Here is an 18,261-nt window from a genome sequence, read left to right as displayed (position 1 = left end):
CCAAACATACGGGTAAAAGGGACTTCTTTGAAAGCTTGTTTATAAGCAACAGCCACAGAGAAGCCTCGGATCTCTTCGACCCCCAGTTGCTCTGGCTCAACCCACCACTCCCTGAAAAATTACCCAAACTTTGAGGTCCGGAATGCTTATTCTGTTTGCCACGGTTAGGATTTTCACGTTGCTGCACTCGAGCTCCGCCATGGGCTGCTGCAGACCCAAGATATGTTCCAGTACCACCTCCAACTGTACTTGAATTTTTCTTCTTGTAAGCATCCTTAGCAGCTTTCCATCCTTGAGGCAGAAAAGTTTCATTTTCACATATTTTGTACAGCTCTCCAGAATAGAATAGGCAGTGCTCCAAAGGAACGGGTCTTTTTGAGGTCCTGGTAGTAAGCAAATGCCAAACAAAAATATGGTAAATTAAAATAGAGGTTGACCGAGGTACAATGCAAGCTTTCATTCCAATATTCATATAAAAAAAAGGCAACATATATAGCTTCTAAGGCAGCAAAAATAATTTAATAACTCTGGCTATCAAAACTAAATTTACTACTTACCCTGTAACGCGGATTTTTTTTTGCTTGGTCCGACCAATCCAATCCGCAAATTCTATTGTGTTGGGCACCTACAAAATGTTACTGATAACTAAGTCGATGTGCTAGGAACCTCAAGTCAGTAAAGCTGGAAATTATCAACTACAACTTATTAAGTAATATTTTGAAATATGCAAAATTGTCATTTTGAAGTAAGTTTTTACTAAAAGGAATTGACCTTCAACTATTATTGCACAGAAGTTCCAAGAAGCAGAAAAAGCATCACACATGTGGCAAATGGTTCTGGTTCCAATGTGGGACAAATTATGGGTTTTATCATTAAAGTAACAGTGAGAATCATAGGTAACAAATTTGAACAAAATTATGGATTATATCATTTAAGTAACAGTGAGAATCGTAGGTAACTGTTGTCACTGGACAACCTTTCATAGCTGGGACAAGGCTCTGTTATTTTTTATTTTATTTTTTTGTTTGGGGGGGGGGGGGGGAGGCACAACACTATTTTGAGTCGAACTTAGCTAAATAGAATCAATAAAAGGTATTCCCATCCTCACCCACTTTATCAATATTGACCAATTACATTGGGGTGAACATTTTATTGGTCTATGATCCCTTCTAAAGATTTGAGCAAGACCATATTAAGAGTGAAATATTTATTATTTTAGCATTCATATTGCAGCTAAGCAGACCAAAAGAATATTAATGTGTCCAATGTTTTTAAAACATCGCTGAAATTTCAAAATCTAAATCCTCCAGACCCAACTGAAATTTTTGAGAATTTTATAATCTCAGCCAAAATCATTTGTTAATATTTTAATCATAAGAAGTCATTCCAGAATCTTGGAATTTTTTTTCCCATTTTCATATATATCCCACTGCCCTATAACCTGGAGAACTCCTGGGGGTCAGAGTCATCAGACTAGTAGGACTCTCAGCTATGCTTTTGATCAGTTTGCCTACAGACCCAAAAATTTTCAAAACCTAGAAAGAACCATTTCTTAGTGAACCGTTCAAAACAAGTCATCCAGTACTAGTCAGGGCACAATAGCACTCATGCCTAATTTGGAATCTCTTTTTTGGGATGGAAAAAGAAAAGATAACATCAGTTACTACTTGGTCAGTGAGCATATTAATTGTCCTTGTCAGCAGAGAATCAGAATTCCAATGGAAACTGTTCCATTTCTTTTCATGTAACACAACATTTTTTAGATGATGACATACACGTAATTTTTTTGCACTATCATTTCTATGGATTGTGTGTAAATTTCTGAATCCATTGTCAGTCAAGCAGACTGCTACAACAGTTATTCCAATTTATTAAGGAGAATGACCTACCAAATTCTTTCATGCAAGTCATTTTCCAGATGTTGAGGACTGGAGTAAATATCTTGCTTTTTGTCTTGTTCTTGTCCAAAAGTGGGCATCATATGATAATAGCTATGTCAAGGAAAAGATCTCATAAAAAAGATGGAGCATTAACAGAAAATCAAATTTTATAAGTAATGAAAACTTAATTAAATGGATCATCAGTTAGTAGTTTCAACATTCTAGACACTTCACCAACTTTATTAGGAAACTAATCATAAATTTAATGAGGTAATAGCTAAACGAATACCAAAATAAAGTGAATATCTTACTTTTAGTTGTCTTGACAAAATAAATATATCAATGAGGAGATAAAACATATACATTTGAGGTGGTTTCTTGCTGCCATCAGTGGATCAACCCATTTTAACAGCAGTTGAACCAGTTTGATTCAACACAGTACCGATTTAAGGTCTATCTCCAGATCAGTTTTTAAAGAATGATTTTACATTTATTTAGATCGATTTGGGAATTGTGACTTGTGTCTATTAGACACAGCCCACCTTTTTTGGGAAACACAGGTCAATCAGACTTTTCTTTGCATATCCTCTATTGTAGAATACAACAGATTCTGCTGCTCCTGACTTTCTTCAGCAGATGCGTTTGCATGTTGTAGTTGAATATCAGCTTCCCTCAGCTGCTTCTCGAGAAAATTTATCTTCTCGGTGTTACTGCCAGTGCTCTTAAGATGACCCAGCTCCTGGTTAAGTTCCAAGTTAGACTGTGTAAACAGCACACACTTGGCCTCAACACTCTCTGCTTTACTTTCAGCTTGAGAAATATCTTTTTTCAGATCCTTACTTAGGTTTAGGGTTTCAGTTTCAAACCCTAAACGATTTGGAGAAGATGAGAGCAATTTGGTCACTTTACTCTTTAATTTTGGTGGGTTTTATCATAAGGACATTTTGGTCATTAGATTCCCTGAAACTAACGTCTAACGTCCCAGACTAACGGACTGGACTAGATTGTTACAAAGTTTGGAAAGTATGGGTGCATTTGGAATTAGTAAAGTTTCAGGGGGTGCATTTGTACGTTTGGGCAATTCGAGAGGGGATTTGAAAAAAAATCCTAAATTCAAAGTTGATGGCAAAATAGTAAATAATTTGAAAATTTGTAAGAGCAATGGCAAAATTGTAATTAATCTAAAGTTGTAAAGGAGTGGCAGAACCGTTATTTAATAGATCAGCCATAAATATAGAGAGAAACAAGTGGATGGGCTATAATGTGTTAATGGGAGGAGTATGCTTGGAATGAGAAAAAAAAATGGGGATAAACAGAATAGCATCAGAGGATATGGGGGTATTGTGTAAATAATATAAGTTGTCCTTACTTGCAATTTTAAAGAATTATTATGTCTTCTTCAACCTTGCAATAACATGATAGAAAGAGAGGCAGTGAACTGGAGTCGTTCCAGCCGAGGAAACTCCTTCATATGAAAACGATTCTCCTTGAAATTTCTGGAATAGAATCGCAGTGCCAAGGTCTGCCGATCCCAACAAGAAAATAGCCTCCAAATTCTGCTTGCAATTGATTAGTGAGATCTGAAATCAGATCTGACGGTAAAAGTAAAACAGAACGAAGTCTGAATCAGACTTCAAAGCCTTCCAAGGGAGATGTATCTGGGGACAAGATTCAGGGATTACAGTCAACAGTTGATGGGCTTCCTTCGACCCAAATTTCAGAGCCAATCAACCAGGATTAATAAATCAGCAAGGCTCTCGTTGATGCTGATCTGTTGCAGGTTTTAGCGCCAGAACAGAGGAAGTCTAGAGTATGTGGAAAGAAGAAAGAAGAAGAAGATGAAGGAGACAGGAAAAAATAAGAAGTGGGAAGGGATGCACGCAAGGCTAATGGCAACCATCGATTAACCTAAACAAAATTTCATTCAAAAACTCTCTAATCTCCATCGTGGGAGTACATGCTCTTTTATAGAAATAAAAGAAAATAAATCCTATTTCCTACTTTGAAACTGAAATCATAACCAAACTCTATCTATCTAATCCAAAGCTGAAGACAAAATAAAATTGGAGACCTACATTCCTACAATTCTAATAACATGAATAAAATAAAAAAATTAAAAAGAATCCCTATTTGACCCATCTTCTAACTGCTTTAGTCTAAGCGAACGGAGCAAAAAAAGGAAGGTGGGAAAGCCGTCACGAACTTGCCCTTCAGTTACAGATGTAGCAGTAGAGAGATCCGAATTTTGTGCCATTGTTCCCAAAGGAAAAATTACACAAAGTGCTGGAGAAAGCCTAAAACATCAACCAACACCAACAAATCCACAGGAAAGTGGAGAAACAGTCCTTCAAAACATCAAGAAGGACAAGAAAAACACAAAAAGAGACAAAAGGGGTCCTCAGAGGCTTAGAACATCACCACCGAGGGTGGCCGAAGTGGTGGGAGGCAGTACTGCCCTCTCGGTGGCGCCAGAAAGGGCTCCAGGAGAAACCGAGAGGGAGAGAGGAATAGTGGTGGTGTTGGAAGGCTAGGCGATGGTGCTGTGAGGGAGGTGGTGCTAGGAGAAAATTGAGAGAGAGTAATGAGGTCCTATATAGGCAAGGCCTAATAGGAGCCAGGTAAGATCAGAGTTTTGATCTGAACAGGTCATCCGAATGGGTGAAACTTGAGTTTTAGGTCAAAATTAGGGTTAAAGTTAGGTTTAGGTTAGGGTTGTCTTATATAGTAATGATAGGTAGGTGTAGGGAAGTCTAATAGTATAAGTTTTATGATGTTTGAGTGAATAGAAGTAGGTTAGGTGAGTTGGGCAGCAAGATAAGGTTATTTGAGACAATTCCTAATGGAGGTAGGAGAAGGGGATTCTAGGGTTTAGGGTGGTGGGGGTCTGATGAAACTTGGATTGAGTGTCAATAATGATGTAAGGGATGTATGCTGAAAGTTTGGTTTGAAACTGATGGACAGATTTGAAGTTATGGAGGAATCCCAGTTAGGGTAGGAGTGAGGGTATTATGGTAAATAGGGTACTTGGAACTAGGGTTAAGAGATATGATTAGGTTACTAATTTCAGAATTAATATGTCACGAAATCAACTACTTATTCTGAGCATGAAATCAGAATCGATTATGGTTGAAGGTCTGAAACTGTGTTTCAATGGAGGTAGGGGCAGAATGGGAAATATGAGAATATATTCAAATCAGGCCACATGAATTAGGTCAAATTTGAATCACTTCCCAAATTAGGGTTAATGGAGGTATGGTGAAAATCTGAGTTCAATCGGATGGCTGGTTTGGTAGATCTCAAAAATCACCTTGTATGTGACCTTCTAGAAGGAAGAAGAATAGTTGCAGGTTTTAGGGTTCTAATGGATCTATGGTATTAATGGTGGATGAGGAAAGTAGTAATAATTGAGTATTGACAATGGGGATTGATGGGGCCGGGTTTAGAGGATTAGGAGGATTAGGAGAAGAAGGGTGATTGCTGAAACTGTAAAGTACTTACTTGAACACTGATCTTCAATGGCAGCAGTTTTGAAGATGAACAATGGGGTCTCCCGATCTTCACGATGCAAGGAGATAAGTAGCAGCCCTCCCGATCTTCACGATGCAAGGAGTCGATTGGAGATCCACCAATCCCTTCCACCTTGATAAACCCACAAGGATGCAACACTCTCAAGGAGCAACAACAGGAACAAAGGCAGCAAGCATAAAGCTGAGTTTTTATTAATCAAATTCGTATTCAATGTTGGCCTCCCTTACAAACTTATATAGAAAGACTCAAAAATAGACTTAAACACTAAAAAGGAAAGGCCTAACCCAATCCTTAACCTATTAGCTAACTTAAATTGACTAGGAAACTGAAATAGACTCAAAATAGAGTCCTAGTCCAGCCCAACTAAACAACTAAAAGAAAAACCATTAAAATCAATTAAATTGAACCATTGGTTGATCTGGTTCAATTTAAAACACCAAATAAAAAGTTAAGTATGAAAATAAAACTAAGTATAGAACTTAAATAAACTAAACTAAGGCTCCTACTAAAACCCTAGGCTTAGGGTGGGCAGGGTGGTTATTCCACCCTTCCTGTGTCTGGGCACAGGGGCCACACAGCCTGGCAGCCTTCTTTTTCCCTAAAAATTAATAATGAAAAAAACACAAATCAAGCTGTGATTCTCTCCCATCTTAGCAGTTAGTACTAGAGAAGGGAGTGGCGATGACAGATAAGGTAGTAGGATTCTTGAACACTTATTGGGCAAAGGAAGATGATCAAATGCACCCCCAAAAAATGAGGGGAAAAAAAAAGGCACTCAAAAAGATCATATGTATCATATTAAACATTCCAAAATCTGGCAAAAATACTGTGACAAAGTTGTAACCATGCGTGCATTATACTAAACAATGAAGTAAATTCCATAAATGTAAATGGTCGAGTGTGGCAAATAATGTTTGAAAATATCTGAAATAAGTTTTTTTTTTTTCCCCTTATTTTGTTTGTGGGGCAGAATCCTCGCAGAAATAAAATATATTTCCGGAAAAAAAATTCCCAATACATAACTTCCAGGGTGACAAGATTTAAAATCATGTATGCTAGATGAACAGCATATGTTTAAAAGGGATGGGGGGAAGACAAGGAAAGATTCCTATGATCTAATTTATGGAAAATACAAGCTGCATGTAACACATGTCCACAATAATCAACACCATCATCATTGATACGGCCCCATCCCATGGTCCAAAATATAAATGTAACAAAGAAATACATACTGTTGCAGAAAGGAGGACAATATTGACATGCCTCGGAAGCATGATAATAACTTCTTCCCAAACAACACCTCTTTCAACATCATTGACGTAGTGCACTTCGTCAAATATAACCTGTTTCACCAAATATTCAGAAATCAAAGAATATCTCAAGAATTTCCACTAAAGAATGGACAAATTTAGTACATAAAAAGGAAGAAACAAGAATGCAAGAATCCAAAAATAAAAGGAAAAATATCACCATCTAAATACAAGACAATAAAAGCCAAAAGAATAAATCACCATGGAGTAAAATACCATATAAAATGAGCCCTTACCCATTCAATATCGCGTATAATATCAGCGCCTCTGTAGAGCATTGACCTTAATATTTCGGTTGTCATGATAAGACAAGATGCCTCGGGCCTCAAGCTAACATCCCCAGTGAGAAGACCAACATCAAATTTTCCACAGAAATCCCTGTATTTCTGGTTGCTGATGGTTTTTATGGGAGCAGTATATACAGCCCGTGTGCAATGCTGCATAAGATACTTATCTTTTAAAACATTTAGCATGAAAATTCTACAGATACAACAACACCAATACTGTGGAAAAGTACAATGTGATGCAATGAAATAGAGCAGATCCAATTAGTGTGTGCCAGCTAGGGGGGAGCTTATGGATCCAGATGAAAATATAAGGCAACTTGATGCAAGCATAAAATACTTTGCCAGCTTTCTGGTACTTGGAACTGTAAAACAGCCTCAGCAACCGGAAAAGCTTTTTAAGCCTTATTCCACATTCTAGGTTCAAAATAGTGTTCGTATCAGGGGGATGATATGACAACAATATGTTGATATACATTATTCTGTGTCCCTTCCTAAAAGCTCGAACTTTTGGGATAAGCAGTTATAACATGGTATCAAAGCCAAAAGTTGGGTGTTCGATCCTTGGAACTTGGAAGTGTGCCCTGTGCCCTGTATCATTGGTGCCACGTGTTGGTACCGCATGTAGAGCCGTGTGTGGGTGGGGGGGGGGGGCTACATATGTGGGGTTATTTTGAAATGTGTTATTGTATGCCCTTCCTAAATGCTTGAGCTTTTGGATAAGCAGTTTGTAACACAATAAAATAGTTGAGGATAAAGCATAAAATTGCATGACAGTCCAAGATCACCTCTGACCTGCATCCACTTCAGCAAGGTTTGCACTCTAAATAAATCCGCTTGAATATTCAGGTCAGATCAAGGTTGGGTACTTCAGGTATTACCTGGACCCAGTTCCTAGTTTTTGCATACACTATTTAAACAAGTGATTAAAATGAACCATAGATATTTAGCTTGGATACGATCTCTAGTATTTAGAATGAGGGCGGACCTTGGCGCAACAGTAAGGTTGCTCCATTGTGACCAAGTGGTCGCAGGTTCGAGTCAGGAAACAGCCTCTCCGCAAAGCGGGGGTAGGCTGTGTAGATTATGACCCTCCGCAGACCCCGCAGTGGCGGGAGCTTCATGCACTAGGTACACCGTACACCTCTTTTATACAATCCATATCTAGGACCTTTTGGAGACTCAGCCAGATATGGGCTCACAAGAACTGATCAGAGTCAGCATCGAACCAGTGTTACTTCCAATCTGACCATGGATCCATATGGATCTGACCCATTTTATGCTCAAATTGAGGAGTCAGAGGCTGAAATTCATACTTTTGTAGCCAAAGCAAATGCATATTCTGCAACAACAGTCTTTCCAGCTGATGTATGAGCTGCTACGAAAACAGAGTCCCCCTTTTCAAGATAATATATAGCCTGCAGCAGCCACATGAGACAAAATAGAAAAAAAATATTACTTTTCCTGCACATGGCAAAGGTTGTTCAAAGAGAAATTATGTTGTCATGCTACAAGAAAATTATATTTAGTAAACGACATTTGAAGTCCTCAATACTAGTACAAATACAATCAGAAACAGATAGCACTTAAAAAAATGAAGTTATTCTAGATAAAACAAAGATTTACTTCTACATAATATATTCAAGGATCCTATTTCTTTCACCCATGATGAAGAGAGAATGGGAAATCCAAACCCTTTGATTAGCATGGTGAAGAGTATTTTCAACTCTGTACAATAGGGGGGGTTGGGAGTTAATGATGACACACAAGTCCAATCACAAGGTCACATCACCAGTGGGGAAAGGATTCTTCCTTCTCCACGGGTGAAAGAAAACTTAATCCTATATTCAATATCATATTAAAGTCAATGATGCAAGGTGCTCCTTATTCTCCATTTTCAAACTCCTATAGCTGAGATGTGCAAATCCATGGCAAAGAAGACCATTTGGAACTCTAAACTCTATTTATATATGCTAACCAGTGTAGTCAAGCATATGTGATGCAGTTAAGGGTCTTCAATCGGACCAATTAGACTTTAACATACATTATTTTGGCCCATTGTTCTACGGGCCTTGGGCTTATTATTTTTCGCTTTAATTAATGTAACGGGCCTCTTTTATAAGCCCAAAAGTTGGGATTGGGATTTAACCGTTACACGGGATTAAGCAGATGGACAAAGATTATGTGGGGTCCGTTAGTAGATTTTTAGGATTAGGGAATCTTTTAGTTCTTTTAGATGTCTTATTTTATAGTTTGTACTAATTAGGAAGTCTGTCTTGATTAGACTTCTATTTCCTTTTTTATTTAAAGCTTGTAACACCCCCCCCGCAAATGACACCCTTTGACTTTTTTTTTTCCTCCCCTCCATTCCACCCATTAAATTCACATACTAGTCAATTTTATGACTAATTTAAATTCTGAAAACTAGTTGTTAGGATCTTGTAGCTTCCATCTTCAATTCTGACCGTTGGATCTGATATCAGATTTTACCCACATCTAGATGTCAGATTAGAATCTCTTCCATTCATTAGTCGGCCCATTACGTGTAATCCAATCAGATCTTTCAAATCTGATGGATCTGCATTAATATGATAAATAATAAAGGAAACATTGATAATATGAGAACAGAACTGTTCCATGGCTTCATAAACAAATGGAACTGAAATGAAAGGGAAAAAAGGTAATACAAAAGCAGTAAGATGAAAATGCATCCGTTTGAGGTATTTGAGGCTATGACATTATTATACGTAGCAGCGGTGTCCCACACGATTGGTGACAAGTTTTACTTCATCCAAACATTTACAATCTAAAACAGCATGCCATGATATAACAAACATAGTGAAAATGTTGACATAAAAGCATACTTCAGTTCAGGTCATACTTTTCTTACGAACAACATTTAACCATACATCATTTTGCCAACAGATAGGAAAGGTTGAAAAGTTATAGAAGCAGTACCGCTTTCTGGAATGTATCTAATTCAAAAGGAAAATCAAGGGCCATATCAGGAACAAGTTCATGAAAATGATCGGCAATTCCTTCACTCCCTCCACTAACAGCCCAAGCCTGCAGACAGTATGTGGAACTCAATAACCAAAGCATTCGCTGTAAAAGGTAGGATAGGAAAAAAATCCACAAGAACAGATGTAAACCAACTTTCTGAACATGAACAGAATAGAAAGAGAATGCAATACAAGAGAACAGAGTGCAAAAGTTTAGGACTATTTTATTTAAAGAATGAGGGAGGAAAGTGAACTGCTGACACAGTACAGAACAGACAAATACCTCTTTTGGCTGTTGTCCACCACCATCACCAGTTCCATCGAACCTTGATGTTGATCCTCCTGGATCAGCCAACAGTATCTCATCTAACACTGAAGCTTCAGAACCAGGAGCACTACTGGTCACAGTGGCTGCCTTTTCCATTTCATTTTCTAGCTTAACTGGCTCCGCTTCTATGAGAGTGTCTTTACACACAAAATTCAAGTAAAAAGCATGAACTTAGTTCTCAAGCCAAGTTTCACAAGTAGTTTTCTACAAAATTAGAGTGGCAATGACATCTAAGATTATTATTTTTGGTTTAAGTGCGCAACCTTTACTTGAGCACATGAATTCATCTGATCTGCAAATCATCACATTGATGATGGCCTCAGAAATTAGCTAACAAACAAATTCCAGTAGATAGCCAGTATTACATTGTCAAAAAGATGATTCACAAAGTCCCAGAAGGCTTCTACACTAGTACAAGGAAAAATATGAAAACCAGAGTGGTCTTTCCCATTCTGAGTGTACATATCAAAGTTACACAAATGGGTTTTCTGTCACCAAAATAAGGGATCACCCTTGACAATAGCACATAAAATCCCAAGAGGTATTTGAAGAAAATTAAATGCAGACTATGTATGACAACAAAGTTAATATGGTAATCAGGAAGATTAAAGCTTCATTGTAGTGATCGAGATCAGCATTAGGAATCTCAAGGCAGAAAAACAGTAGCAATTCAACTAAAAACCCAGAAAAATAAATAGTATATCTTCCTAATTGCCTGATCAAGAGCATATAGGACAAAATTTTATTTAAGAAAATATATGCTGAAAACGAAACCAAGGTGAAAATCATAAATACCATATCCACTTGACTCTTCAACAATATCATCATCCCAAGCCTTCTTAAATAAATCATCAAACTGTACAGACAAACCACTCTGCAGATCACATAAACACCAAAAGCATGAATTGAATGTAAAAATGGCATTATAGATGCATAAATGAAAAACCATTGAGGAAGAAAGAATAACTAAAATACTGCAAGACCTTTTTCTTCGTTAAATAAAATGAAATTCTACAAATGATAAGTAAAAGACTGCAAAATTATAAATGATAACTGACCAGCTTTTCGCCTGATGTGCTCTTAACCACACTTTGGTCCTTACTGACTCTCCATGAGTATGGATATGCCTTCAATGCATGTGATAAATTTTAAGTTAGACAATAGTCCTTCCCATCTCTTTTGATGGGGTAAGTGGGAGCAGAAAGGCATCTTGATACAAGCAAAATACTTTATTAACAAATTAAAATACCTTGAGATCACCAAGATCTAACCCATGCTTGCAACTTGGAGGAATGACCTGTGCAGGGCCACCATCTAGAACTTCACGAACCCAATCACCATTGCATGCACCATCAGGAAGTATCCTTTCCGAAGATTGGGAATCATCAAGACCTCCAGGACGAAAAGGACGGTTGTTGGTGGTGCCTCTCACAAAATCTTTTGCAGGTCCAGGCATACGTGGCATAGATCCAGAATCCTGAGCTCCTTCCATTAGATGTGCTACATCCATCTGATAGTGATAAAAACAGCACAGAGCACATTCAGGTAATAACAACGATCACAGCAATAGTAACAATCCAGTCTGGTGTTAATTTCGTAGAAAATATAAATGGTGGAAAGCTGTCAGAGAACAACAAATTGAAATTTATACGGCGTATTAGACCTGCACAGATTTTGGTTCCCATCTGTGTTGAACAGATGCTCCCTTCTTGAAGCGCCTAAACGGCAATTCCCATGTTGGAACCACCACAGATCGTGACAATGATGGCTCCAAATGCACTTTTGCTTTGTCAAACCAATCAAAATCCCACTGCTTTCCCACTTTTTCAGGAGAAAACTCATCAGGGTCCAATTCTGGCAGAAGATATTTTTCCTCCAGGTACTTCTTCACAGATTCAGGTGTTTCCGGTGCAAATGCTGGTGGCTGGAAGGGACAAAAGAGGGGGATACGAACTTACAATGACAATGATGACTATGACAACTATAATATGACATAACCGATAATAATAAGTAAAATGGGAATAAGAGTAAAATATTAGCCTTCTAGAGGAAGAGAGCTCAGTGCTACTTGCTGCAAATATCCAGATTTAGCAGAAATCTGATGTAACACTTAAGATTCATTTTCTGGGATAAGTTGCCATTCTCCATTAAAGTACTAAGTTTAATGTGTTGTGTAAGCTTGCAAAGTCAGCATAGATTGGCAATTCTACAATACAAGCTTGGCAAGAAGCCACAAGACATATTATTAAACTCAACTCAACCTTATCCCAACTAAATGGGGTCGGCTACATGGATCCTTACCCTCCAATCAGCTCTATTCAAAGCCATACTTGTAAAAAGGCCTAAGCTATGCATGTCTTTCCTCACCACTTCTCCCAAAGTCATTTTAGGTCTACCCCTGGCTCTTTTAGCTCCTTCAATCTGAATCAAATCACTCCTCCGTATTGGAGCATCAAATTGCACATGCCCATGCCACCTCAAACGACCTTCTCATAGCTTATCATGTATTGAAGCTACTCCTAAATCAGCTTTGAATTGTTCATTCCTTATTTTTCCCTTTCTAGGTTGACCCATAGTAATACAATCTGGGGTTCCAATAACCCGGTTCGGATCACTTAAAGGCCCACTCGAATATGGACCAAAGGGAATAAAATGAGAGAGGAGGGGTAATATGGGAAAGGGGAGATAATCACCAACAACAACTAAGCATTCTCCCAACTAAATGGGGTCGGCTAAATGGATCCGTTGTACATCAATCATTTGCCTCCCCAGAACTCTGTGGTACTGACGTAGGCATAGAGGTGTCAACAGTTGTACTTATTAAGTGTCTATGATGACATTAGTGTACTATTAAATTGTTTATATTCATTCTTATAACATAATTCAATTGCTTATTTTCAGATACTAAATTATGTGTTGAATAGGTTATATAAGAGAAAAGATAGAGTAGGCTACAGCATACAGTAGCAAACTAGGCTCTAAAGCCAAAATGCCGTAATAGGTTATATAAGAGAAAAGATAGAGTAGGCTACAGCATGCAGTAGCAAACTAGGCTCTGAAGCCAAAATGCCGTTCTTTGTATGTTCTTATTGTCAATCTAACGGTTTGAATATGTGCAATCATACTTGAATAGGATTGCCCCGAAGTTTCATGGCAAACTTCAATTGTTTGACCACTGAAATGCATATTTCAGTTTTTTTTTTTTTTTTTTTTTTTTTCCTTTTCCGAAATGTGTAAATTTTCAACCAAAATTCACCATTTCACGAAATGTTTCAGATTCATCCGCAATTTGCCATTTCGCAAAATATTTCTGTTTTGATTCGACCGTGGTTGAAATATAAGTTTTAACCTTGCCTTGGAAGTCACTACACATATTTCGCAAAAAGAAATTATAATCTCAATTGCCAAGATGTAAAGAAATTGAGGTTTACAGTCACTAATACCTAAAGATCATAGCATCCTCTACAGTATAGAACTCACTAAGAAACATAATTACATAACTTAAGGAACTACAAAATTTTGCCAAAAAATAAATCGAAATTTTCGTAAAGCTTCCCATTCAAAACCCTAGAAACCAAAAAAGCAGAAAAGTCCCGCTAACATGGAGAGAATGCAAACAAATATAGAAACAAACAGTAGAAGTATACTGACAATAATGAAATCCGGAACAGCTTTCAGCGGGTTCGCCCGCTCGACTGGTGGGAGAGGCTCCAGCCTTAGGTGACCGCTGTAGCCAGAGAAGCCGACTCTGAAAGAGAATTCGCTCGCTGCAACGATCGGATCCATGGCTGCAATTCTTCTTCCTTACGGTTTCGGCAGTCTGGAACTATCGCTACTACACCGTACTAACTAATTTTTGAAAAGCTTTCAAAGATCATCGTTTCGCGGGTCTTTGAGTGAGGACTGAGTAACGAACGTGATTAACCTCACCAAGCAGTGCAAGCACATACCAAAGACAAAATATCGCTGTTAGCCTTTGCTTTCCCTCTAAGAAACTAACGGCCGGATTTCCTAATGTGTATATAAGAAGGGTGACCAACGAATGCCAAAGCAGTGCATGTCTCAATGGGTCGGTTTGGTCCGGCTTGGTCCAATTCAGTTGGGTTAAATCGTTTTTGGACTTGTAAATGGCCATATCAATTTGTTAAGCCAAAGTTTGGTTCGGAGTTCTTTTATCGGTTTGCCTTAAGTGTTACTGGTTCGAGTTTCGATTTTGTAGAGGCATTTTGTGTTTGGGCTAGGGCTCCAACAGGGTCGGGTTAGGCTGGGCTTTTCAAAACCCCAGCCCAACCCTGAGTCCCCTTAGCTAGGCCCTGGCCCTGGCCCGGCCCGACCCTGACCCACCCTCAAGTTCGGGCTGGGCTGATCCTGATGGGCCTTGATCATAGAGTGGGGGAAGAGAGATGCATGAACTGGACTGAGTTGGGCTGGATCGGGGAGAAACTTATCAATTTTACATAAAATAACAACTATAATAAAATATGTTATCACTTATTATCTTCATTATAATGTATTATGTAACAAATAAGTATGCCATTTAAAGTTTATAATATATATAATATCAATATATATTTTATAGTATAACTTAAAACAGGGTTGGGCTAGGCCGGACCGGGCTCAGTCCGAGGCCTCAACACTGACTCAAGGTCAGAAATTTCAAGCTCTGACCCGCCCTTAGGGTAAGGTATCTCAGCCCATGCCTTGTTCGGGCTCAAGGAGGGCCAGGGCGGGTTCTGGTCAACGGGGCCAAACTTGCATCCCTAGTTTGGGCAATATGTCAATTTGGGATTCACCCAAAAAAAAATATGTCAATTTGGGACCGGAATGGAAATCGTCTTAGAATTGACCCGTTTAATTACCAAATGTAGTGGGTCATAACCGAACGGCCAATAAAGACCGGACTGTAACCATAACCACCAAAGCTGCTTAAGATGGATATTTAATCTTAGTTGTTATTTAATAGTTATAACTTGTGAGGGTTAGGAAGGCCTTGTCCATTGCGTGTAGAACAAGGTAACCTATTTATATTATTATCATAATTATTTTTTGAGAGAATAATATTGGGCCACACCGCCGGTATACCATAAGCTAGTGCTCGCTTTGTCTATCTCTCTCTTCCCCCTTTGAAATGACTCAAATACCCCTTTTGTATGATGCTCCATCTTGCACCCACATTGGTGCCGCCTGCTAGTTTAGTGTACGCGGGCAGTGTGCTTATCCTTAACCCACATTTAAAATATTAAATTTTGTAAGATATTTGATTTTAAAATTAGGGCAAGAGATCATTGTCTGATTGCGTAGTGTAAAGGCATCAACGTGGATTGGATTTTCGATTTCAGGAGGGCATGAATGCTAATTTTGTGTGCTCCTATGTCTAAGCACGAACCACACGACTATGCAACATTATTTTTCTCATAAAATTAATTAAATAATTATATTCATTAAATATTAAATTCTAATTATAAAAATATTTACCATTTTAAGGTTGTGTTTGTAAGAATTCTTAAAATAGATTATAGTTCTAGAATACAATAAAGAAATTTTTTATTTTATCTCACTCCCTGTCCCTATACCAAACACAGCCTAATATTGATTTCATCTCACTTTTTTTTGTCTTTTTTTTTTTTCCAACCAGTGGAGATAATCGAAACCTATAAGTATCACAGGAGAACCATACAAGAAGCTTCTCGCACTCGCAGAGGAAGGCTAAGCAAAGTCCTATTAGTCTTTTCGTTCTATAGCGAGCCTTTGAGGTTAGCTTCAACTCAGAAAATCAGAAGGATTTCTAGGGCACGAAGAATATGGCGCATAGGTTGCAAAGAGATCTGGAGGCCGATGGTTGGGAACGCTCTGATTTCCCCATCATATGCGAATCATGCCTTGGCGACAATCCCTACGTTCGCATAGTAAGTGGCTGCATTTTCACAATGTCTCTCTCTGATTTTCTTTACTTTGTTCACAGAGTTAATGATCCAGTTGCCATGAAGCTTCTGAATAAAGCAGGAGAAATGACATCATTAGTTACCCCTGAGGACGAGAACATTAAGACCCTCTATGTTGGTGGTCTTGATGTAAGGGTAACGGAGCAGGATTGCACATGGTGAAATCGAATCCATAAGGATGGTACTCCAGCGTGCAGAGAAGGCAGCAGAAGAACTCTCAAATAAGCTAGTCATAAAGGGTTTGAGGCTGAAGCTAATGTGGGGGAAGCCCCAGGCTCCAAAACCAGAGTCTGAGAACCCTGAGGATGAGGCTGTGAGACAGCAGGGGGCTGTGGCCCACGGTGGCTTGCTGCCAAGGCAAGTGATATCTCAACATCAGAATCAACAGCTCCAACCAGCAGGGTCTTTGGACCAACAGCAACCATTACACTACTTCAACATTCCTCCTCCACTCCCAGTCCCACCTGAGAGGAGGACCTTTTATCCTTCAATGGATCCTCAAAGGATGGGTGCTCTTGTCGCATCACAGGAAGGGCTGGGCAGTAGCTCAAGTGGGTCAGGTGAGAACAAATCAGGTTCAGAAAAGCAGCAGCAGGGGGGACAGCATTTTGCCTATCAAAGTATGTCACCTCAGCCTGGCCAGTACGCACAGTATTATCCACCTTATGGATACATGCCGCCACCGCTGCCATATCAGTATCCTCCATTGTATCAACCCAGTGTGTCACCACCACCACCTGCCCCAGCAGCTCAGCAGTATCAGACAGCCAGACCACTGGGATCTTCATAGTTCTAGTAGTTAATTGTTCTCGTTGTTTAAGAAACCTTAAGAAGAAAAGTTTGGCTTTTGTATTGCTTCATAGTTTTCATCTATTGGCACTTGTGCATGCATCCTCCCTTCATAGGATGGGAAGTGGAAGAACACGCAAGGGTGTAAACTGGCGTGGCCCATTTTGCGATCATGATCATCTACCAAATCTTTGCTGCCTTTCCTGGTCTTTGTCATACTCATTTATCCAGGAATGGGAATGAATGAGGTGACTGATGGGTTGGTTATTCAGGCAGCCCCTTCTCGCTGTAGTGGAGAATGGGTGTGAACAAACAACCCTTGTAATTTTCTGCTTGAAGGAACCGTGCTACATCCAACAATCACAAGGTCAAATTTTTGATTGCCAGTGATGGCGTGATGCTAAGGGGATTCCATACTAGGTAACCATATAATCTAGGCTTCAACTTTAATAGATTGCCAATGTACCCTGTACCCTTTCACTTTGACAAATTTGTGGCCCAGATCCAATCAAGATGCCACCTTCACATATAAACCAGGGAGAAAGTATCCCCGCTACCAAGGTGAACTAAGAATCTCTTCATCTAAGGTCCAAGGTAGTTTGATGCTATGATTGGACACTCAAAACAGTGAATGTCATCATAAACTCCAGCCTCTTTCTCAATTTAATCGAAGGGTCAGATCAAGAGGTTCTCTCTTTAGTCTTCACCATGGGTGAGGGGAAACTCGGTCCTAAAACCAGAGACAAGGGGCATTCGGTCTCTGAGCCCCCTGCTTTCATAAACCAAGGTCTAGATATTTCAGACTTTGTGTGACAGAAGCAAAACAATTTTGACATTAAGCAATTCAAGATCTAGCCAGTAACCATGGGCAGATAATAGCCATCCCGGGAACAACAAAATACAGGGCCTTCATAAATAACTCATACCTTACTGCTTGTAATAGGCAAATTCGATTTCTTGGCATCCAATTTTATCTTAACCAAAATCAAGTACTCCAGCTTGATTGACTACTGCAAATTATAACCACCAAACTTATTTGATTTACCTGTTTATGTATATAGAGTCCTAGACCTCCTAAACACTTTAATGGACTAATAACTATTTGATACTATCTCACTGCATTCCATTAGAATCTTCAGTGTAGCCTAAAACACTCAACGTGACCAAATATTAATCTACAACAATTTCATTACCAGTC

General features: G+C 38.9%; 1 protein-coding gene and 1 pseudogene across 2 annotated transcripts in view; one reads left to right on the top strand and one right to left on the bottom strand.

Moving 5' to 3' along the window:
* Positions 1-14,292, bottom strand: part of LOC122669236 (DExH-box ATP-dependent RNA helicase DExH11) — a 53,962-nt gene extending 39,670 nt beyond the window's left edge. For both annotated transcript variants that reach the window (XM_043865954.1, XM_043865962.1), the window contains exons 1-12: positions 13,984-14,292; positions 11,996-12,256; positions 11,582-11,842; positions 11,391-11,459; positions 11,128-11,206; positions 10,288-10,469; positions 9,961-10,068; positions 8,319-8,420; positions 6,955-7,155; positions 6,641-6,751; positions 558-625; positions 11-383 (exon numbers count right to left, since the gene is read on the bottom strand). In XM_043865954.1, coding sequence (XP_043721889.1) covers positions 11-383; positions 558-625; positions 6,641-6,751; positions 6,955-7,155; positions 8,319-8,420; positions 9,961-10,068; positions 10,288-10,469; positions 11,128-11,206; positions 11,391-11,459; positions 11,582-11,842; positions 11,996-12,256; positions 13,984-14,118 — 1,950 coding nt within the window. In that variant the 5' untranslated portion in view covers positions 14,119-14,292. The remainder of the gene's footprint in view (positions 1-10; positions 384-557; positions 626-6,640; positions 6,752-6,954; positions 7,156-8,318; positions 8,421-9,960; positions 10,069-10,287; positions 10,470-11,127; positions 11,207-11,390; positions 11,460-11,581; positions 11,843-11,995; positions 12,257-13,983) is intronic.
* Positions 14,293-16,096: 1,804 nt separating this feature from the next.
* Positions 16,097-17,236, top strand: LOC122638560 (annotated as a pseudogene).
* Positions 17,237-18,261: the final 1,025 nt, after the last annotated feature.

The sequence above is a fragment of the Telopea speciosissima genome, chromosome 1 (genome assembly GCF_018873765.1).
Source record: "Telopea speciosissima isolate NSW1024214 ecotype Mountain lineage chromosome 1, Tspe_v1, whole genome shotgun sequence".
NCBI classification, from domain to species: Eukaryota; Viridiplantae; Streptophyta; class Magnoliopsida; order Proteales; family Proteaceae; genus Telopea; species Telopea speciosissima.
This window is presented reverse-complemented; position numbering and strand designations above follow the sequence as displayed.